The 23716-nt window shown below is 36.6% G+C and overlaps 1 protein-coding gene across 4 annotated transcripts; it reads left to right on the top strand.

The window, feature by feature from the left end:
- The first annotated feature begins 1896 nt into the window (after positions 1-1896).
- Positions 1897-22593, top strand: draxina (dorsal inhibitory axon guidance protein a). 4 transcript variants are annotated; one of them, XM_016668944.1, is made up of 7 exons: positions 1897-2119; positions 12937-13457; positions 14284-14510; positions 17498-17624; positions 18469-18561; positions 18745-18834; positions 19553-22593. In XM_016668944.1, the coding sequence occupies exons 2-7, from the start codon at positions 12959-12961 to the stop codon at positions 19663-19665; spliced, it is 1149 nt and encodes a 382-aa protein (XP_016524430.1). In that variant the 5' UTR covers positions 1897-2119; positions 12937-12958; the 3' UTR covers positions 19666-22593. The 4 variants fall into 4 exon arrangements, with proteins under 4 accessions (XP_016524430.1, XP_016524431.1, XP_016524429.1 ...); XM_016668945.1 differs by having other exon boundaries at positions 1899-2119; positions 12934-13457; positions 17513-17624; XM_016668943.1 differs by having other exon boundaries at positions 1899-2119; positions 12934-13457.
- Positions 22594-23716: the final 1123 nt, after the last annotated feature.

The raw sequence follows: 23716 nt of genomic DNA, 5'->3' as shown, positions 1-23716 counted from the left end.
TCACTGACTCCCATAATGATCTCTAAAAAAAGCCATTTTGTCTCAGGGAAGTCACACACTCGGCAGGAGTTCCTCTTTAAATGTCATCTTTTTTTCTGTATAGCTGCCAATTTTGCATAGTTGTTTTAAATAAAAAATATAGGTAGTATTCTGAACTTCAAGTTAAAAACCAATTTCCTCATCTCACAGCAAAGTTTGAGGCAGCTCAAAAAAAATGCCTAAAAAAAAAGAACCAATGTATAAGAACCTAAGTATTTGTAGTGATGATAACTAAACCCACAGACATATTCCTGGGATTATAAGTCTATGTTATCTTCTTCAACAGGCTCACTCAGTCTCCTTTAGCTACAACCAATTTCAATGTCATTGTTAAGATTACATGCCTACAGAGCTTTTCCACTTGTTCCCATAAAGCTAACAAGCTCATTTTGTCACCAGCAAAACAGCACCCTACATTTCTAAATGTCATCCGATTCCCAAAAGTGATTTATGCAGAATTATTTGGCAAATACACAGCATTAACTCTGCCAGGACACAAACGGCTCAGGGTGTAAATTCAGATTGAGTGTGGTTGGATTCTCTGCAGCTCTTCTTGAGGAAAAGCAGCCTATGAAAGATTTAGTGACCGGGTTTTACTGCAGAGAATATCTATTGTAGAAAACCCTTACTCTCTACTGAATATCAGTAGAAGTATTTCTCACATTTTCTCTCTGATTATTGACTTTGAAAACATTTATTACCCATTCAGATGCACCAATAGATTCTGGCATGCACATCTACTATGTAGTTATTTTCATACCAGTGCAAAGTGTCTGAATAAGTTTCTGGTTGAAACAGAAAATTATTTGACCAACAAATTTAGCTTCTTCAACTATTCTAAGCTCTTCCAATAATTCTAGATTAATGTATGTTACAAATTAACTACAACAGCAATACACTGATCTCTTCATATGGCAAAAGTTTTGATTGCAGGTTGTTAAATTAATTTTTTTATGCAGTTATTTGGGCTGACTAGCAACATCCCGTTCTTCAAAAGGGAAGCACATTTTTGATGCCCAACACTAACCAATTAACCCTTAAAAACAATCTAAGGGGCGACTTATTTCCATTCCCACAGTGTGATTCATTGTTGTAGATCCGGGGTGTTCAAAGTGAGTCCTCAGGGGTCGGTATCCTGCACGTTGCAGTTCTCTCCCTGGTGATGGTTTCTTCCTCCTCCTCCTCCTCCTCCTCAGCATGTCAATGTTCTGCTGAGAGCTGCTAACAAGCTATCATTTGATCCAGCTGTGTTGAACCAGCGAGACATCATGCAGGATACTGGCCTTTGAAGGACTGACTTTGGACACCCCAGTTGTATTTCTCAGAATTTGAAAATTAATTTTAAGATTTCAGTTAAGGATTGTAAGAAAGATCAATTAAGAAAAAAACAAGAAAAAAAAGTTTGTTGTTTATCATGTTAGTTGGAGCTGCACCATAATCAGGCAAGAGCTTGGGAGGATCATTGAGAGATATTTAATAAGACAAAAAATAAAAAATAAAAAACTTAACATAATATGAAATAGAGCTGGAAATAGAGCTGCAGTAGTTGAAATCTGATATATATATATACTGCTCAAAAGAATAAAGGGAACATGTCACTTTAATTTTGTGTGTGGCTCCAAATCCAGGCCTCCATTGGTTAATAAATTTGATTTCCATTGATGATTTTTGTGTGATTTTGTNTTTCATTCATTCAGATCTAGGATGTGTTATTTGAGTGTTCCCATATATTCTTTTTTTCTTTTATGTGTCCATATTTTTGTGACTTTGTAATTTAACCTTTCCCTTCTTATTTCTGTAATAACGCCATTGTGGTCACTGCAATCTCAGAGACACATTCAGTTCTTCCGCGGACGCGCAAACGTGAGCGCGCACCCCGATCTGGCGTCTTTTCTCTTCCATAAGTGGGAGGAGAGTGTCCGGATGCTCGGCACATCATCTTGGAGAGCGGACCACCGGGGTGTTGCTTCTGTTTCTGCTGCTGCTGCTGCGCTGCGTTTCTGTCCCACCTGACGCCTTATGACCCAACTGCCGCTTAAATCAGAGACGAAATCAAAGGAAAACGACAAACCAACGTAAAGTAAGAACAATCTCAACACAGTTGTTGCGTTTAGATGCTATGTTAATGTTTTTTTTACCCTGCATGTTATAATGTAAATGAGCCGCTTTTTTCACGCTTTGAAGCGTTTTTTAGACGCTCGAGCGAGTTTACATTGGCATGTAACTTTATTCACGGAAATTTGTCCACTGAGTTCCCCCGATTACATCGCAAAACTGTTTGACTTGAAGAGAGTAACTTAATCAAAATTTGCAAACGCATCCGATTTAGATTCACACTACGAAGCTTAAGTGGCTCAAGTAGTAGCTTTTCCAAAAAACAAAGAATTGTGGCAGGAATTTAATGAAAAATCATGAAAAATTGAAAAGCTTATCTCTTCTTCACAGTTTGTTGTTGGTCCTCCACATCAAAGCGTGTTGAAGTGTGTGAGTGAGAGATGGAACAATTGTGACCAGTTCATTGCAAAAATTGACTGAGTTTGTAGGAATTCAGTCAGCAGAAGAAGAAAACAAAAACAAACACACACAAAAAAAAATCCTGTTTAAATGTTGAGTGAACAGAAACTCTGATTATCAGTTTAGAAAGATGAAAATGTAAAATCACCCAAGGACACTCTCACATTATGTTTCAAGCTGTCCTTTTTCTGAAAATTAAGAAGTTTGTCACTAAAATCTTTTTTTTAGGCTCAATAAAAAAAATGTTTCTGCAAAGTATTATCAAGGATTTAAAAAATATATTATTTCTATCCTTCTTTCAGTGATTTCAAACTGTCTCCATCTCACAAATTGTTTTGAAATTTAGCATTTGGTCTCAGCACAAGCTGTACCCCTGCTACGTTTCATCCTGAGCGATATTGTTGATTGTCCATTCTTCTCGTGCACCAATGCTTCACAACTTGTGCTGAGTGCTGCCAAATGTGGCTGCATCCGTCTGATCCCTCAACACTGGCAGGCCAGCGAGTGCTGCTCGCTCCGTGAAAAGGAGGAGGAGGTGAAGCCGAGGGGGAGAGAAAATTTGGGGTTCATATAATTAGTTTGCATGCTTCACTTCATAATGTCCAAACAGGAGCGTTTCCCCCCTGCTGGTGGGTCAAACTGTTCCCACGTGTTATGTCCACATACAGACACAGGTGTCCACATTTCAGGGGTCAGCAGAAGAAACAAGTTTTGTTGGTGGTTGAAGCAGCCACAGCTTTGTTGTGTTTGAGTAGACTCAGTTGGTGTTCCTTGCTGCTATAAATAAATTGGTGTCTTAGACACTTTACTTAAATGAGATAAACCCTCAATTTCTATTTCTTTGCCACTTCTACTCTTTCTGTGTTGCATCTCATTTTCTCATTTTCCTCCCAGTTTCTCACCCTCTCTTCCTCCTCCCCCTTCCATTTGTCTCTCTCGTTCTCACTTCTCTCGGTGGGTCGTCTCTTGTTTCGCTTCTTGGTGCTGCTTGTGTCTTGCAACATTTCTGGAACATGCCTCTGTGTGGGTGTCAGAGGAGGACTCCCTGCTGTGAGTTGTGTGCATGCAGTGATTTAAGCAGAGTTAAAGTGTTGCTGCACTGGCACGAGTTTTCACAAGATGTTGTTGCTGTTGCGCCGCTTCGGAGACAATGTTCTGGTCTCATCCTGCATCTGTTGTACCTGCAACCAAATTACCACCTAATTGTTTTGTGTCTTCCCTGCTCTCTGCTCATCTTCTGTTGCTGACAGATGGACCTTCCTTATGGCTCTTTTCTTTTTTTTTTTTAAATCACTGCTTCCAACGGCCTTCGCTTTCCACACCTATGAGCTACAGAAATCCCCTCCAGTCAATGTGTGAATCCCACCAAAGACTGTGGAGGATTTGACAGACAAAGCAGTTTTATTGTGCTGAAGTCAGTGGAATTGGTCCCTGAGGAAATGAAGTTTTATGGCGTTAGCTGCAGCTTGGCAGACGTGTTTACTGAGCAGTGCCATTAACTATCTCAGTATTTTGCTCCAATTTTATTGAGGTGATATTTCTGATCACCCATGCTGCACCAAATAGACATATTATAGCCAAGCAAAGACATATAGAGGTAAGTGTTTATGAATCAAACATGCTTCATTATTACTTAATTGCATATTGCATTATGCAGAGCAAAGTCTGTTTGTGTTTTCAGCATAAATTTTTCCTTGTGATTACTGCAGTTAATTTTAGATTTTCCCTCTCATTATATGTTAAGTCTGTTTTAAGTGTACAGTTCAGTGATCCACGCAGCTCAAAGGGGATTTTTTTTGTTAGCTTGAAGCCACACACCCACGTTGTGACCTGTGGTTTCTTTTTGACAGACTGCTTTAAATTAGCACGTTATGCATAGCTCAAAAGACTGGAAAAGAGCTGGCTTTTGAGTTGATCAAATTTTATCATGAAAGTATACTTAATCTTAAATTCACAAATTTTGTTTCTTGCACATATACAGAAACAAAACGGTGTAAAGGTGTCTCTGTGCAACATGACAGCTCTCCTTGAACAGCCTGTTTCTGGAGTCTTTGTTTGCTGGATCCTTATGGCCCTGCTGGTTCCTCCGAGAGATAAAACAACGGGAGCAGATGGCTCCTCGAGGTTTGGTGTCACAGCAGGTGAAGCTGAAAGATGCACACATGCAGCAGTTTAATACCAGGGTCGCCTCCCGTTCCGCCCCGTCGCTTCTCTTTTTCCAACCTTCTCTGTCTCTGCCACGGATCCGGGTTCAGGCTCTGTTAAGTATATTTTTATAACGAGTCTGTCACTGGAGCACAGCGTTGCTTAAGGGACTGACCAGTTGATCACAGACTGGAGAGAGGTCTCTGATCTCATCAGAGCTTAATCATCCAGCACTCCAATAGGGCCCGCTTTGCAATTTGTTGCAAGATTACCAATCATTTTACACTTACACACTCTACTTTGATTCATGTCTCCCGGGTGGCCATCTCGCGCCATGCTTATGAAAGCTCCCACCACACACGCTCATACATATAAATTGTGTTTTCTACAAATGTAAACTATTACAGCTCAATTTCGGCCTCCCTGCCCTGGCTTCCGAAAAATATAGAATTGATTTTAAGATTTTATTGCATTTTATATTGCATTTTTTATTTTTATTTATTTTATTGCATTTTATATTGCATTTTTCCCTTCAGTCTAGTGCCGAGTTTAAACATTCAGTATCAGACGGTTAGAAGCAGAGATTCAGATCAAGAATTCAGTCTGAGTCTAAGAGAGATCAAATCTGTGTGAATTGTGTCATGTTTATTTTAGGAATTTTATTTTTTTTTCATCTGTCAAAATGTAAATAGTTATCACTCCCACGCTGTAAAAAATCACAGGTATAATCTCACCTTCACAGAAGATACACTGATTCAACAACTGAATTGTTCAGAGCAAGCTAATTGATGTTGAAATTTTAATATAAATTTTGGATCATATGAGCATCACAAAAACGTTTCTACACTCATGTTTTTTGTTTTTCATTTTAAAAAATGTAATGTTTTCATGACAAAATGATGGGTGGAAAAAGTAATCTTTTAAAGTAAAATTAAATTATGTTTAATTTTATAAAAGTATCCATTTGTACTGCTTATTGGTACAGGAAATAATCCATGTACTTGTGAAAAACCCCCCAAAAAGAATTATTATTATTAACCGCAGCTATGATTTTTTTTGTTAAATACACAAAATCCAGAGCTGGTCTTATATTGCATGATGCCTGAAGGTACATTTCATGCGGGGTGCATATTGTCCACCAAACAGCACCTTTTGTATTTCCATATATTCAATTTACATTGTTTAAAAGCAGCAGCAGGAGGGCAGACTTGCTGTTACTTTGTGAGGATTTTGTTGTTTCATTGAGCCGGAAGAAAAATCGAGCCAGGTTTTGCCATCTAATGTAAAATGTGTCAAACAAGAGCCATGAAAGAGTTTGACAAACGATTAAATCAGCACATTTTGGAGTGAATGTTAGACATAAATATTTTATAAAAATCTAAGATACCATCTTCATTGTTCAATTTAAAAATTTGTTGTGTGCTTTTTTTAAATTGGGCTTTTAATCTATTTTTTATAAGTAATATAGCTCTGCCTGCGATGTCTTGATGTTTAACTGTATTTTTTTAAGATGATGACATGCATGCATGAAAGGAAGATATGGCAAATAGATTTAAGTAAGTAAGAAATTAAAGATTTTCATGAAGGTAACCTAGTCTTACATAAATGACCAGCTTAGATCGACGTGTTCTTGAATGAGTGCATTCTTTGAAAGTCTGATATTGAATGTTTTTGAAACCTTTAGTGAAGGTTAAAATTGTGTAACTCTTCAATGTAGATGTGATTGTTGTCAAGGGAGACTTGCATGCAAATTAGGGGTGCACCGATTTGTCACCCAGACGATTTATCGGTGCCGATTTCTTTAATTTTGGGAGCTTGGCAATTGGTCGATGCTTGCATGTGGAGCCAATCTTATCCCCTGACCTTATCTACCTGCAGCAAACATCTAAAAATCAACGAATGTCCTCTTCTGCTCTCCAGTGAGTGAGGTTTGACTGATAGCCCACCAGGTCATGTCTGCACGTTTGCAGATAATAACACTAAGCCCACTCAGTCAACTTAGCAACTTTCTTGCGTGACATTTCCGAAAAATTGGTATCAGACAAAATCGGAATTGCCTTTTTAAAGATCGATAATCTGAGATCGGTCAGAAAACTGCAATCGGTGCTCCCCTAAAGCAAATGTATTGAAAGATAGCTCAGTTTTATCACAAATATTTCTATGTATGGAAACAAAGTATGACTGCAATTTAGTTAAAGTCACCAATAAAACATATTGGTGCATCTTGTAGAAACTTCCCGTTGTTTGTAATGAAATCCAGCAGTGCATCATCGTTTGTCTTTTTCAAAGAAAAAATAAAGATTATATTGTGTCATACAGAGATTAAATTTACCTTTTTGCAGCACTTTGAGAAGTATTTGATTTAAACAGCTAACATTCATTGAAAGGGTACCTGCATTAAATAAAATCTGGCAAACATCATTTTGAATCCCTCTATATAGAGTATGATTTAGACAGAATATTAAGTTCTTTTGATAAGATCTCCTAATATCCTTAAGTCCGAGGTGATTCTTTAAACACTTTATTGACAGCTCCTTTTGGTATTTAAAGGTTGCCATTCGAGTGGTAGATTATCCCCTGTAGGAAAGTTGATAAAGAAACCTGTCAGGCCACCAGTTTGTGGCGTCCCATCACCTCGGTGCAGATGCTCGTCCTGCTGTGCTTCACTAACAGCACACAGGCTTGTTTTAATACACAGCACCAGCAGGCGGCTGTGGTTGTTTATTACACACTAGATGCCGCGCTTGAAACCCAGAATGCCACCCAGAGTGCTCCATTATCACCCTCACCCCGCGCCTCGTCAAAGGGCCACCTGTTTAGTGGCACATGAAAGTCTGCGAGAGGGAAACGGGGCGCTGCTGCGCTGAGATAGTCAGTCGCTTTCCCTTTCAGTTGACAGCTCTATTCAGGCCTCAGATTTGATGGGGAGGCCTTCTGTTCCTACGTAAGCGTCACATTTTTCTCTTTTCTTTTTTTGTTGAGAAAACTGGTTTCTTTGAAGGGTCATGTTGTTGTGAAGCTTCTGCTTTTATCTGCAGTGCAGGTGATTATGATTTGCGCTTGTTTCTGCAAACAGAGCATTTATCCTTTGATTCTTCCACTCAAAAGAAGGGAAAAAAAGAACAATCTTTGTCAGGTTGAGAATAAATACTTCTGAAAAGACGATTTTTGCTCTTTGTGAAAATGGAGCCAGTGAGTCTTTCATAGCAAAAAAATAAATAAATAAATAAAAATGCTCCCACTATCTGGTTCCACTATAAGATTTTTATTTATTTATTTACTTTGCTTTTATTTTTCTTATCTAAAGGAACAGTTGGTGTAAAACATGTTAACTGTGGGCTGAAAGCCCCAATTTCTTTGCAAGGCTGTGTTTCAAGTCATGAAATCTTGCTTTTAATAGATTTTCAGACATCCTATCGAGGATTTTTCTTTTGAAAAATAGGCAAAACACTGGCGGTTTTTCCACAGTACTTTTCCTTGAGTGAAAATAAGGATTCAATACATGAATTTCATTGGTGTTGAATATTTAATTTCCTTAACGCTTGTCTGCATGCACATCTGCCTTTTTAGTACCAGTAAAAAGTGGGATTTTGATATTACGATGCCATACAAAAAAGGAGTCACATGACAACTAATACTGCTGTAATATCTGCCATTATGTGCTTATTTCATTTATATTCAAACACCTCTATTACTCTAATTTAATATTTAATATAAATTGGAATGTTGTTTTCTAACATTTATGGTTGTTCTGAACCTTGAATTATTTTAAAACAGCTTGCATTTTTTTTGCTGTTCCCAGAAAAGTTTTAGGAAATGCATTTTGAAGTTTTTGTGACTTGTCAAAATAATGTTTGTAGCCCAAATTACTACAGTATGACACCAGCAGGACACTCTTTAAAAATGTGCTAAACATTGTCACATACATTGCGAGGTTTTGCTAACGGTGATCATCAGCCTTCCTGTATTCGTGTGACACTGGCCTGATTTTGTTCCCTCTATGAATATAATTACAGCTGGGTTTACCACTGAGCTGTCAATGATAATGTACAGGCAGCAGACACACAGTTCAGGATAAAGTATCGATCTGTTTTAGGTATTGGATATGTGTCAGCCCTAACTAATCACTTTGGCATTTGGTCATTAGCATGCAAGGCTAGATTTGCGCTTTCATTTTTCAACCATAACCACTTAAAATTTGTTTGCTATCTAAAAACAATTAAACTGTGAGTTGTGATGAAGCAATCAAAAGAGACTAAAACAGACAAACAAGAAAAGAAGATTAGGTTCTCGAGGTAAAAATTATACTTGGATTCAGACTTTCTCCTGCAGCTGTTTCTGCCTCCTGTGGAGACGCAGACAAAGAATCAGAGATCATATTGTAAAGAAATCATGTATGCATGCAGAGAACGGCATTTGAACCTCTCAGCTTTTCCACAGTGACTGTCTCTGCCTTGTTAGGATGATTCTTTACAATACGTGTTACAGGTAAATGGCAGTTTTGCCTTAATTTAGAATAAATTGAACATTTTTGCAACAAAACAGAAACATTTCATAATTTCACTGAATCATTTAGATCCAAAAATCTCATTGATTTGTGTAAAAATGTACTTTACTAGCTCGTGTTTTGCTTCCAACTGTATTGACTTTGCTGCTGCATTATTTTCCTTTACTGCTAATTGTTCCAGAATACTAACATTCAAAAAAATAATACGCTGTTTGTAAATACTCACTTCAAGTTTCCTAGTCATATTTTTTTTAATTTTTTTTTTATTAATTTTGTTGGTTCCCCGTCCACGGATAGTGGCGCCACATCCCTCATATCCAGAACTGTTATTACTGTAATATTTGTCTACCTGCTGCGATCAAACATGCTCTCACTTGGCTAATTTTTTGGATTATTTTACAAGGTAGCTGGTTTGTTACTAGCATCTGAAATAAAATTATTAGGACATAACTTTGGAGTAAATATATCTACATAAAGATGCTGGACAGAAAAAAAGACACTGTAATAAAAATTTTAAAGAAATTGCCAATGGATTTCGTCTTCAACATTAGTCATCTAATACTATTGTGGGACCAAAATTTAGAAAAAAGTATAAAAGGTGATATTTTTGCTAGAGAAGTTGATGAAAAAGAAATGTTTAATTATTTTAAAATTGGTCAACATTTTTTCAAACAGCCATGAAAATAATCCTCCAGTTCTAGACCAGCCTCACTTAAATGTGCTTAAAAAGTCAAACAGATGCATGATAATATACATGTTTAAGCCATTTTCTGTCCATTTGTTAGTTTATTTGTCCATTGTATTCCTCTTTTGGTCTTACAGGGTTAAGCACTCAACATCAGCAACACTTCGTATGTCAAACAAACAGATTCCCGTTCTGGCTAAGCTCCGACTATGTCACACAGCTGATAACCCTCACCTTTGACACCCCAAAGGCCTACTTAGAGATAAAGATCTCACCCCAGTGAAGAGCCACATGCACTAGTTTTCAAAGAGCCCAGCTGGTTGAACTCCCAGAGGTCCATTGACATATTCCAGCTCTAAATCCCATGAGTGATACTTGCACTCGCACTGCAAATTTCCCCTGACATCAGCACTATCCTCTGCCCAATTTACGAACACACACACACACGCCACACAAAGCAGACTATTCTTTTTTGTTATTTCTAGAAACCCTTAAATGTCCTGTGTGTACCAATGGTATGCCTTTCTCAACTTAGTGTGATGAAAGACCAAAGACCTCATCAGGCCCCAGCCCCCCTCACAAGTCAGCCTTACAGGCTCAGAGAGAGCACACACTCACCATCACTAACAGCTCAATATTTCTTGCTCATTGATTTTCTGTATACCCTGCACCGCAGTTTGTCTTTTAACACAAGAGACCCGCCTGCTGCAACACCATAACAGCTGTGTGCACTGTCTGCAGCGATGGATTGAATCAGTTTAAGAAGAGGACAAAACAAACAATTTTTAACTATGTCATCTTGAGTTTTACTAAGGAGGAAAACCACCTCTGCGCCTGTTGTGCGGTGCTGGGAATAATAACGAGAACACACGGCAGCGCCACTGACAAATACAATAATCTGAGGAGGCAATAATCTATATACCATATTAAAAGAAGTCCCATTAGGAAGCTACGCAGTTATTTCTTATTTACAGTCATGTTAAACAAATTAGAAAATGCATTCAATTGAGGCTCGCGTTTCAGATTATTTCTTTTAAATTTTTATTTTAATAGTCTTTAAGCAGTTATTAAACATTATTTCATTAAGCCCACATTAATGTATTAAAAATATTTTGAGTGGGTCTGATTTAATATTGTAATCTGAAATGTTTTCATTCACTGTAATCAGGAAATAATAATAACATATGGTTCACTTGTTATCTGTGGAGTGAGTGTTTTTGTGGAGCTTTGAACGCACGCAGGGATCAGTTTAAAGCTTTAAACCTTAAAACCTATTTTTTTAAAAATAGGTTATAGAGATGATTGTATAAACTGTTACAAACTATCTCTATAAACGGAAAGCTATACAGTCGAGCAGTGCAAAATACATACTAGAGTTAAACATGCTTTATTATTTTTATTTCGTGTATTACTCTAAGTCTTACAGGGTTACATTTGAATTCTTTGTAACTTTCCTACTATGCACGGTTCTTCCTCCATCTTAAACATGTAATTTTTAGTACATTAAATCATGAAGGCAAAGAGTTAGGTACACATTATATTTCATTTTTATATTGTACCTTTTGTAGTGTATTCTATTTAACCTAGTTATGCTTTGCATTAACACGATCACAGTTCAATAAGCTAAATTAAATTTAAATATGCCACTCAAGATGCAATTAACTGCCTACTAACGTTAAATCAGAATGTAAGCTAAAAAATGTTTAACCGTATTGTCCTATAAGGTAGTGGGTCTCAAGGCAGTGATAAAAAAGAATAAATGTTCCGCTCCACTGCTTTGTTCTTCACACATTTTATTCACATTTGGTTGCAGTGACACACCAATAATGTAGATATACTGAGCCTCATCTTTCAATTCAGTCACATCTCGCAGATATGTTGACTTTCATAATGAAAGGTGCAGCTGGAGGGCTCCTGAGACCACTGAATAGACAGTGATGAAAGATGTGCGCAGTGCAGTGTCTTATTTTGAGTTATGTATGAAGGCACAGGAGTGAAAATGTAAGAAGCATTGTGAAAAAGAGGAAGAGCTTTTTTATTGTTCAACCAGTAAAGTCCCGTTGAGATTAATTCAGGGGAGTCCTGACCAAGAGAGAGCGAAAGTTACACAAGAATTAAAATTGGGCTACACGATTAAAATGCCAAACAAATATGTTTTTTAAAATGGTCACAATTAAAAAACATAATCTCTATAACTGTTAGTCTGGACTGAATGAGCTCAATGAAATAAATTCAGTTGATTTTCAATCTTTCTGTGAAACACTTAAAATGTAAATAAAAGTTAATCCTTGCAAGCTACTAATACTACCAATGCTGTTCCTTTCCCAGTTTTGTATCCATAAACAAATAGTGAGCACTCAAAGCATTGCATATAAGTCTATTTTCTTTATTCTATTTTTTTTAATTATGTCTGTTTGTTTTTTACACATATTTAATTATATAATATTCTTAGGCTTTGAATTACACCCTATTTCCATTTACTTTAAACCTGATTGCTGTTTGGTCTGGTTGTTTCTTATTCAGTTTGACACATTAGCACCTTTGAGCAAACCAAGTCAACTTTAGACCACCTCCAACTCATATTGATGTCATAAAACAAATTTTATTTTCTGTAAAAAAAAAAAAGAAAAAGCCAAAATTGTTCGTTGTCAAAGCAAATGGAAAACCTCTTAATAACCAGTGCAAACCGATGAACTGGCAGTACAAAATACCCGGCTGTAGATGCTCCATGTGTTCCGAAAAAAGGACAAGATGCTGAACATGAAGCACAAAAGCTTAACGAAAAATTTTGATTCATCTATGTTCTTGAAGTGAAAAATAAAATTATGGTTGTCTAACCATATCTAAGTATGTTTTTAAGGCTAAAAATGACCAAACTCTATGTAAAGGTGAAAACAAATTACTAAAAGCAAAGGTACCGTTGAAACCTCAGTAAAAATGTTAACATGATGGAGTCTGCTTGTGCTTAAGAACTTCTAGGTAATTTACATTTCATAAAAAAAATAGAAAATGAGCAGTACTTAGATGTGTTTTCATCTCTCAGCAGGTGGCGCCGTGTTGGAGAGAAAATGGCATTCTACTGGAGTCTGCTGCTGGTGTTCCTGTTTACCATCCTGGCTGTGTCACAAGGTGCTGATCCTGCTGCTCCACATGGCAAGAGGAGAAAGGCACAAATCTCAGCAGGTAGCAGTAATGCCCTACAGTACCCTGGTCAAGTTCTGCAGAGCCAAAGCTATGGCAGAGATCGCAGGGGGCACGGCAGCCAGAGGAGCCGCTACGCTAAAGGCGAAGCTGGAATCCTCTCTCACAGGGGCCTGCATCCTCTGCCCAGGCTTGATGATGAGGAGACGGGCCTGGAGGGCCTGAACCCAGTGAGAGTTGAAATGGGCCCAAGCAGGGACAGAGCTCGACAGGGTGCAAAGAGCTCATCCCAGAACCAGGAAAGCAAGAACCAGGAAAACCAGCTCGTAGGAACACGCAAGGGAAGAGGCCATGGGAGTGGACACAGGCACCTTTTTGAGAACAAGAAGCAAGGGAGTCGACGAGACAAGGTGCGACACAAAAAAGGTGAGATTTGCACAAGTTCAGGTCAAGTGTTTAAACAGAACTTTGAGTTGAACCATTTTCAGTTCTGGACCAACAGCAAAACTTAACATTGATGTTAAATATTGCTACAATTCTCAAATAAAATATGTTTAATGTTAGTTAGTTATTACAAGCTGCAGGTTCATTATAGCCTAAAATGTCACAGAAAAGGTAAACTCTATTATAATTAAAGGTCTAATAATCTACCGCATAAAAGGTATTTGTCCTCATTATCATTTAATTCACGTTTACTCAAACAAAAGAGCTGTGTGGAGCTTAAGCTCTAAAGGAAACCAATAAGTCCATGGAGTTTATTATCAAATGTGCATAATATAAGTTTGTGATGTCATGACAGATTAAAGAGACAGAAAAACATTTCATTTAGTGACATTTTGGATTTTTAATTTTAAAGAAAATTGTTTAGTTAACTCAGAATTCTGAAACTTTAATTTGTTTGTCGTGCAGCATGTATATATCTTCCTCCACAGATTCGCTATCAAATTCAAGTCAGGAGTGGCTTTTATAAAACATTAAGATTATTTCCAACCTAAAGAAATAGGAGAGGTTTTCATTAAACCTAAATCTGCCCATCTTATGAATAATTTGGGGATTAAATGTGTGCATGACTTTGGGATGATCGGCAATAATAATGTTCACGAGGAAACATTTTTGAAAACAACATCTGTACAAAAAAAGCATTGCAAAGTAAAATAGGAATTGTTATGAAAAAATACAAAAGCGATCCGAGTATGCTCTTGTAGATTTTGTTCAGATTCAAAACAAAGCAACGGTTTTTCCATCTTGTCAGGGTTTCCCTCAGGGCCTGAGGCCAGCTCTGCGTTCAAGGACAGAGACCAATTTGAGGATCCTCCCCCTTCTTCATCCTCACCATCTACCTCCCCCTTCCTTGGCGTGACCCCACCCAGTGAACCCCCCTCCCCCATTGACAGCCTCTTTGACTCTGACTCTTCCATGGTTACCACGGCGACGAACGAGCATCCCCCAACGCTTCCCCCTGGCTCTGTCAAACCCCAGGTAACCTCAACAGAACTGGAGTGCTTATTAAAGGCTGTGTCTCCTGTACCTCAGTGTGACTCCAGTGTGCCAGGGAAATGGAATGAAAATGGGGCCCCATTGCTGCAGTTATGCTGCTCCAAACCTCTTAGCTCATCTTAGAAAAGAAATTGTGAAGCTGAACGCTGCTGGTGAAAAATGTCCTCCAGCAATCCAACCTCTCTCGGCTCTTAGTTGTAGTGTGTTTGAGAGGTATGACCATATTCATTGTAATAGTACCGGACTGCTGGGTCTCTGAGTTCAAGAGCATGTTTTCTGTGAGCACCTTTTTGTCCTTGTGTCACCACCATTCCGGCTTTTTACTTCTATTATGGGCTTGTGCTCTGGAGAAACTGCAGGGTGCAGAGGCCGACATTGACCACCTGTCACATCCACCCAGAATGAGACATACATGTTTTCAATAAGATCTGTCCATTTCTGGGCATGAAGCTAATTATGCGCCCATCTTTGGCTGAAGTGTAAAAGAGAAAATTGATTTCTTAGAACCAATTAAATTATAAAACTAAGAGTTATACTGCATCAACTATGCAGTATAAGTCTTGGAAGCGATGACAGACAACATAACACAAAGAGCCACTTGATAAGCCCCATTTCTCCTTCAGATCTCTGTAGAAATCCAACTATTCAATTTTTTTTTTCATAGTGCTTTGCAAAATTATTTTTCTCACCCTTAACTGTACAAACACAAACTTCAGCCTACTTTATTTGAATTTTATGTGAGGAACACACACACAGTAATGTGTAGAGTAGTGTAAAAAAATGTAAAGTGTCTTACTTCATTTCTGCAGGAAATGAAGTAAGACACTTCATTTCCTGAAGTGTACCACAATGTGGTTCCACATTGTAGAACCACAATGTGGTTCCACATTGTAGAACCACAATGTGGTTCCACATTGTAGAACCACATTGTGGTTCTACAATGTGGCTTTGTAGAACCACATTCTTGAAAGCGCAGCTGCAAGTCTTTTGCAATATGTCTCCATAACTTTGCACATCCAGGATCCAAAAATGTATGTCAGTTTTTCCTCACTAATTAGTTCAAGCTCAATGAGATTAAATAGGTAGTGCGTTTCAAGTTTTGGTAGAAGTTCTCATTTGTATTTACATCCTTGGCAATTTTAATGTCTTGCTGTGCTTTGCATTGTAGCCCTGATGGTACGTTCAGAGAAGGTGAACAGTTCCCACCAGTTGTATGTCTGGAGGAGAATTGATAACGTTAGAGAATTTTGTAATTTCTTTGAATATTGCTCTGTATTCAACTTTATCAGCTTTCATATCAACCAATCTCCCAGTCCCTGCTGCATTCATGATGCTGCCACTACCATGTTTCATCATGGAAATGGTGTGTTTGTTAGTTTCTCTCAACATAGATTATTTTATATGGCCACATAGCTGAATTTGGAGTATAATCTCATCTGACCAAATGTCTCCTGTGTCCCCTACACTGTTTGTTGGAGAATTTATAACTGTGAGATTCTTTCAACAATTTCTTTCTTCTTGCAGAAAGGCCATTTGTAGAGTGCTACAAGAAGGGTACAAGATTGGCAAAAAACCCATCATTTCTCAAGTTATAGAAAAACCAAGAGCAGACAAGAACCAAAATAACAAAATAAAAAATCTATTAGGCTGGAAAAGATTACAGGCACATTTCTAAACTTTTGAAAATCCAGTACACCACATAAAGAATTCACAGGGTTTAATGTCTTGAAACAGGTGCTGACATCCAAGAAGATAACTTTTTCTTAAAAAAAATTAAAAAAAATGAGTCATTAAATATTTTCGTACGATGAAAGACTAAAAAACCCTAGGAAGACCAGTGTTCACAGGTGTGAGCAAGAAGCAAGATATTTTTAATTAGCACTTAATCCACTTTTTATTCAAGGTTTAAAGAGCAGCTGTACAGAAGCAGGTACCTCCTGCTAATTGATATTTACAGAGGCTGAAGAAAAGTATGGATCTTGTTTCACCAGGGGGGTTTACTGTTTAAAGTATTTCATCTGAAACATCTCAAAGTCCTGCTGACTGAATTACACTGTGAGGCATTTGTTTTCCACGAGGGAATTGAATCTGGAAATCTTTTTCATGGCTTTTATTGCAAAATAGAACAGCTCAGGAAATGACTGTGGGGATTTGTTTTGCTGAAATGACACACATTTCTCATCTGAATATTTTTATTTCACTAAAGGAAGAACATTTAAATTTGAAAGCACTTCCACTTAAATAAAAACATGACTCACGCCAAAGATTAAAAAAAAATTCAAACAGCAAGGTGAAAGAGAGATCGTTAATTTTTAATCTGAGATATTGCTTTTAAAACTGGAGACCTAATGGGGGCATATTGTATTGTATTGTTTAATCCTTCACTATCATCTAGTGCTTTGTAAATGTTACAAAGGACACAAGCTCTGCTCCTGAAACACTTCATGCCAGACTTAGTCTCTGCTGTTGCATAATAAAAACAGATGAAGTATGCAGTTGTGGTTAATGTTCTATAAGGTTCAGTCTCTAAGCAGTGCATTTAAAACACATAAGCAGTGCAAAGTTTATTTGTATGCTGGTCTGTGGGCAGACGTTTTCTCTGCTACCAATCGATTGTTTTCTGAAGCTTAGCTGCTGTCTCTGTTGTCCTTTCAGGGTAGTTTATGAATCACTGATGCATCACTGCTGCTGGTCACAACAAAAATGTTGCAATAAGAACAGCATTAATACATTTACCTGCAAACTCTTTTAACTTATTGCTGCCGGGTAAAGACTGAAGAAACTGTCTCTAGTGTGTTACTTACACCACTCACTGTATGAACTTTATATTGTGGTTCCAGTTTTTAATCGAAAAGAAGATTCAGTTACTTGTTCATCTGCATGTTATTTGTTTCTTTGCACAAAATCCGTGTGAGACTTAATGATAATGATTCCTCTGAAATACTGTGACTTTGCAGTTTCAATTTAAGTTTGACTTTCAGAAGTCTGGTCAAGGTCAAGGAGAGGTGATGCCCACGTTGGACATGACACTCTTTGACTGGACGGATTATGAAGATATGAAGCCTGTGGATTCCTGGCCATCTTCCAGAAAGAAAGGTTCATAAAGTCACTGTAATGCAGGTTTATTAAAGATTTTTAATTGACGGGGGAAATTTTGTTAAGCACATGGTCTGTCTGATTAAAAAGCCAACCTCCTGGACAATTTTTCTAACAGATTTGTAATACAATTATTTAATTTTAGATATCATAGTAGGGCTAAAACACACATGGGTTTTACAATAGGCATTAATTTTACAACTCAAATAATCAATTATTTGAACATAATTGTCACATTAGTTTCTGATATAAGCACAGAGTTTAAATCTTTGGTCATGGTTTGTAGTGCAGTTTTGTTATCACCTGTGAAATCAAAGCTTTACAGTCCAATTTTGGAAAAGTCACTTAAAATGAAGAATCTAATTTGAGATAGATTTATGGGGTGCCAGAACTCTAAGAATAGTCGAAAGAGAAGTTTTTAAAATCTAAACCATTGAATTCCACCCAGTGTTTTAAAACAGAACATGCAGCATGAGTAGCATGCCATGAAAACAATTATCTGGCTTTTAAAGAAACATGCCCTCTTAATTAAGAAGAAAGACAAATTATTCTTAAGCTAATTCAGTTAAAGAGCTGAAATAGCTTATGAAAAACTTCTATTACAGATTTTAGATAAACAATTATGATATCTTATTACAAAATAAAGGCACTTTTTAGGTTGGTAAGTGTCTGGGGTCACTGAAGTTGTACCCTGAGATTAGAAGACAGATTAATTATGTCTTCTTAAAACCATGGAAATAAATTTTAAAAACCGTGAAGAAAAGATAATTGCCATAGTTACAACCTCTTTGATCAGTTTTGTTTAAAATAAATCTGTTGTGTTGAAATGATTTTCCTGCTGCAGACAAGAGACGGAGTAAAAACCTCAGCAGTGGAAATTTGACAGCAGATGTGGATGCAATTGAGCCATGTGACCACCATCTGGACTGTCTTCCAGGTCAGTGTGAACATAAATAACTCCTTAATTAGATAGAATTTGATTATAGAATTCACACATCACTTAACTCAACAAATTATTTCATCACTCCAAAATAAACATCTTTTAGATCACCCTTGTAGCACTCCAAACTGTCTGTGTATTCATTTTCATGTTGTAATTTCTGTGTTTCTTGTGCATCAGGTTCCTGTTGTGACCTGAGACAACATGAGTGCAAACCTCACAACAGGGGCCTGAACAACAAATGTTACGATGATTGCATGTGTGAGGAAGGTAAGTAGATCCAGTCATAGTAGATGTGATTTTGATTGTTTTTAATTGTTGACTTAAATCACCATCTCAATTTCGTTATGAATAATTCCAAACGAATTAGACTAAAGTTACCTCAAACATGCTAAATTATTCTGTGAAACAGAATTACAACTGCTGAATAGAATGGTTTACTTTTAAAGTAAACATGAGTCAATTACTGTTCCGTCTTTTCTCCATTTGTGAATGAGACCTGTCACTGTGATTTCCTAGACTCTCAAAGCCTGCTGTGTAACCCTTTCATGATTGAGCGATGTCAAAATACAGCTTCTATCAGTTCTTGAATTTCTGTAGATTTGGGCACAATATGTGGGTTTTCAGATATTTTATCCAACTTCATCCAAGGTCTTGGGGTTTGAGTCCCAGCCAGGGGTCTTACTGCACGGAGTTTGATTGTTCTCCATATGTATGCATTGGTTCTTTGCCGACACCCCGGCTTCCTCTCACAGTACAAAACATGCATGTTTGGTTGAGTAGTTGCGTTATATTGCAAAGTGCAGTGTGTGCATGCATCATTGCTTGTCCACCATCCTGTGTTTCTCTGTGTTTTCTTGGGCTAGACAGAGAACCTATCTGGAGTGTTCCTCAACTCTCATGAATGAATACTGAAAGTTTCCTCACAATGTTTCTGTAATCTTACATTTAGATTTGAGCAAAGGTGCTTTATGAATATATCTTTCAGGATTCCGATGTTATGCTAAATTTCATCGGAAGAGACGCGTGACCAGGAGAAGGGGCCGGTGTGTCGTCCCAGAGTCAGTCAGCAATGACCAAGGAGGCTTCATCACCATATGAAGATGAGAGAGGAATAAGCATGGAGAAGAAACATGTGACTATGTCAATACAACAGTACAACCATGACATTTCTAAAAAACTAAGTGCTTAAAGATGATCCCTTGCTGTCTTTTTTTTTTTTTTTTAAATCAAATCAATCTGCAAATGTTAGCTGATTGGACAAAAACATCTGGGCCTTTATATCAAAGTAGCAGCTAATTAAAAATCCTTTAATGTTTCATTATGGGATAATCTGTGTGTCCTGTCCCAGCAAGTCAGCATCTTTAAGCACCTGGTTTTACTCTAAAAATTTATTTTAAAAAGATTTCTACAACAAGACTCTTTACAAAATGTACCAAGCCCACTGGTTGTTTGAAAATGTCTTGCTGTTTTCATGTCATTTGATTGATCAAATTCAATCCGATTCACCAAGTTAAATTAGTAATTGTCACAGTTTTTAGATGTTGATTGACTTTGGTGTTGTCTGTCATGCAAAATTTGAGTTTGTTTTTAATTTTAGCAACAATCCTATACTGGATCCAATTGACTTACCTCTTGAAATACCTTTACAATACTGGTTTCATTTCTTTAGAGTTCAACGTCTGCAAGTTGGATTACTTTAAACCCAATAAACAATCACTCACTGGAGTACGTTTTAAAAACCTGGAATGTTTTTTTTTTTTTTTTTTTTTAGTTTGTGGCCAACATGTTGAGCAGGTTTACCATGTTAGTCATAAATACTATTTTTCAATTGGTCTGATAAATGAATATAAGGCTGATCTAAATGCCAAGGACGTTCTAAAAATTATGCCGCAGCTCAAAGTTTCCTAATGGTACTTGAATAAACAATGATACTGTTTTACTTTTCAGTCTAATGTCATCCATGTCCTAATATTTCTTTTGTATTTATTCTGTATTTGCATATATTTGTCTATAATTTCTGTTTTTCACTTTTCATGATTAAACAGTTGCTAAGAAACTGTGTGTAATGTATCTTTTCCTATGTAGTGACAATGGATTTTTTTTAAAAAAAAATTGCTCACGAACAGAATTTCTTCAGTATCAGCTGCATATGCAAATTGGAAAAAACAAATCTGGATTTTCATATTTAAAAAGTTTTTGTTACATAATTGAACTGAACTGAAGTATTACTGCTAAGACTGTACATCAAATTGAGGCTCACAAAATTATCATTTTATTTCTGATGCTCCCTCACTGTAATATTATGTATGTCAGTCACAAAGTGGATTTAAAAATGTCACTGTTTTATTAGAATAATATAACTGTTATATCTTTTATGTCTTTGTTCAACAAAATGGGCCTTTAAAAGTGATCTGGTTCATTTGGTTCAACTACTAATCGTGTTCCCTTCCACAAGTCTTCCATGGAAATCTGAGTTACTTGAGATTATTGCAAATATTAGCAATTTAACGTAAGAACTATTGCTCTTCTGGGTTCAAAATATGCAACTGACTAACTTTTGACTTTAAGTAGGACACTTTCTTTAACACATTTGTGTAACCTCGTGCATGGCCTGTAGCAAAAAGAACTTATTGGCTATTCCTACGTCTTGCAAAATCTTCATACAGGGGAGAATTGTGGATTGCAAATATGTTAACGAGTTTATCTACCTTTTGAAGCCAGTTGATTTTCACAGGTATTTATTTAGGGGTATCAGAGAAAAGAATGTTCAAAATTCTTGATAGTCTTATATCATTTCATTTCCACATTCCAGAATTATGTTACTTTGAATTGATCAATGAAAAGAAAAATGAAATCACAGTAAAATACTTTAACATTCTGACAAAATGTAAAAATTGTTCACTTAGGAGTCATACTTCTGTTGGGCACTATACTGTTGAAAAATTATGAGTCAGAAAACTATAGACTTTGAAGGGTATAGTCACCTCAAACATAACAATCAAATTATTGGAGTAAATTCAAGATGTAAAGAGATTTCTGCAGTAGAAAAACATTTAATCATATTTGAAATGTACTTATTTGAACAGCCTTTACTTTAAACCGTAGTTTCCCAGCTCAAGGTGAAAACATACTGAGGTGAAGTAGTAAAAAAGTATTTTACATAAAAATGTTCATCTTAACCTACTTTTTTTTTCAACAAATCAAGTAATAAGTATGACTAACATTAAAGGTTTTACTTGAGTAAAATTTCCTCTGTTGCAACATTACGCTTTAAAACTCAAAATAAGCGTCACTCATTCAGCACAACGAGTTAAATATTAAACGTAATTTTACATGCAAGTTAATTTTACAAGAATATTTATGTGGTCAGCAACAACAGAGTCATGAGCTGTCATATGGTTTCAGAGGTGACCTGGGCCCCGGGGTCACAAAGGACGGTGCATAGACCATCTGCCTTGACTGCTGCACACAAAAGATCAACTCTATTTAGGTAAACAGGGCAGAGGCGACAGGACTGGGCCTGATTAAAACTACAGAAAAAGGTCAGCAGAAGTGCATATTACATTAGCATTTTAAAGGTCTGCTGCTGATGCCCACGTAATTCATGTTGAGGTTCAGGGTTGATCCTTTCCATCAATTAGCAAATGGAAAATGTTACAGTTTGCATATTACTATGTGGCAATTTACTTTAAAATATGACAGTTTACACAGATGCGTACATTTTTTGGTAGTGCAGTTTTAGAGAATGTTAAAGTTTAAACCACTATACATTGCTGACTTTCATCAGAGATAAAACAGCCACAATGTTATTTAGCTCACAGAATGAAGTATTATAGCTTTCCTTCAAGAGATGAAAACCCTTTGAATATTCATGGCTAGTCTTTACCTCACAGGAAAATTAAAAATCTGGAAACAAAAATCAACTATGGTGTGTTTACCTTTCCAAAACCAATTTAATTTAATCTTAACTTTTCATAATGGAAGAAACTATTTCAATTGTCACTGCAGACTTTTACTCCTAAGGAATGAACCTTTTTAAAGATGCTTTAAAACCTGATTTATATCTGATTTATGTGAATGTGTCTACTTCCAGATGCTGCTGCTCCATTACTCTAACTTTAGCATGACTTATGTGTCACCCATAATAACACTTTAAATAATGCAGTGGATGTGTTGAGTGAATATATGCCAGTAAAGCACTATGAAGAAAACACAGCGAGCCAGAATATATGCTATGTTCAAAAGGATATATATTCAACAAAAAAGCTCAGTTTGTCTGGAGATTTCAGAGCAGCACTGTTGGGAGCCTACTAAAATCTGAAGATGAGAAAGTTGCTCAGAAAGGATTTGATGTTTGAATGAAAGCTGTGAAGAGTACATTTTATATCAATTCAAACTCCGTACCACGTGTTATCCAGACCTGAATTCTGGCAATGCTGAAGAAATGACTATTAGTACCAAGAAAAGAAAAACCAGTTTCACCAAGAAAATGAAGAACTTGGTGTTAATTTGCATTTACTCTTCTAAAACAAAACATTGAATTATTTTAATGTAATTTAGGACTTCATGTTCATACATGTGACTTTTTGTCCAACAATATTTTGCCAGTAACTTCAAACTAGAATACTCTACCATCTAAGGATTGCTATTAGGTTAATGTTGGGATTTTAAACTTTGACTTTATCGTTTTGTTTGAAACCGTTTTTTTTTGTTTGTTTGTTTGTTTGTTTGTTTTTTCTAGACTGAACAATGGACTTTTGGATCACTCATTTGTCAATTTGAGAGACGGAGATGATTATTTGACTGTTCATCTATCATTAATCATCCCTTCGGTAATTGTAAAAAAAAAAAACAAAGGAGGGGATAATGCATGTTTTTTATTTCTTTAAATATACAGTACATCTGAAAAGTGTGGCATGTTAATGTATTAACGTTTATGAAAGAACAAACAGCATGAAGATCAAAAGACACCAGAAAGGTCAGGTGTGTTGAAACTTAAAGAATAGTTATGTTGGAAAACCAATTTCCCAAGATTTATATAACTCACAAATATTGATCATTTCATCATACAAAAATGGGAAGAATATGGAAAACCTAGAAGCCTACCAACACATAGTTGTTAATCTAAGCAATTAACCAGCAGCCACAA

Source organism: Poecilia formosa, unplaced genomic scaffold, assembly GCF_000485575.1.
Source record: "Poecilia formosa unplaced genomic scaffold, Poecilia_formosa-5.1.2 Scaffold18, whole genome shotgun sequence".
In the NCBI taxonomy this organism is placed as follows: domain Eukaryota; kingdom Metazoa; phylum Chordata; class Actinopteri; order Cyprinodontiformes; family Poeciliidae; genus Poecilia; species Poecilia formosa.
Note: the sequence above shows the minus strand (reverse complement) of the source record. Positions and strands in the feature narration are given on the sequence as shown.

Excerpts from the sequence above, each read along its gene's own strand:
- draxina (XM_016668944.1), top strand. The coding sequence starts at position 12,959 with ATGGCATTCTACTGGAGTCTGCTGCTGGTGTTCCTGTTTACCATCCTG. Across the intron at positions 13,458-14,283 it reads CAAGGTGCGACACAAAAAAG|GGTTTCCCTCAGGGCCTGAG; the intron begins GTGAGATTTGCA and ends CCATCTTGTCAG. Across the intron at positions 18,835-19,552 it reads TGATTGCATGTGTGAGGAAG|GATTCCGATGTTATGCTAAA; the intron begins GTAAGTAGATCC and ends TATATCTTTCAG.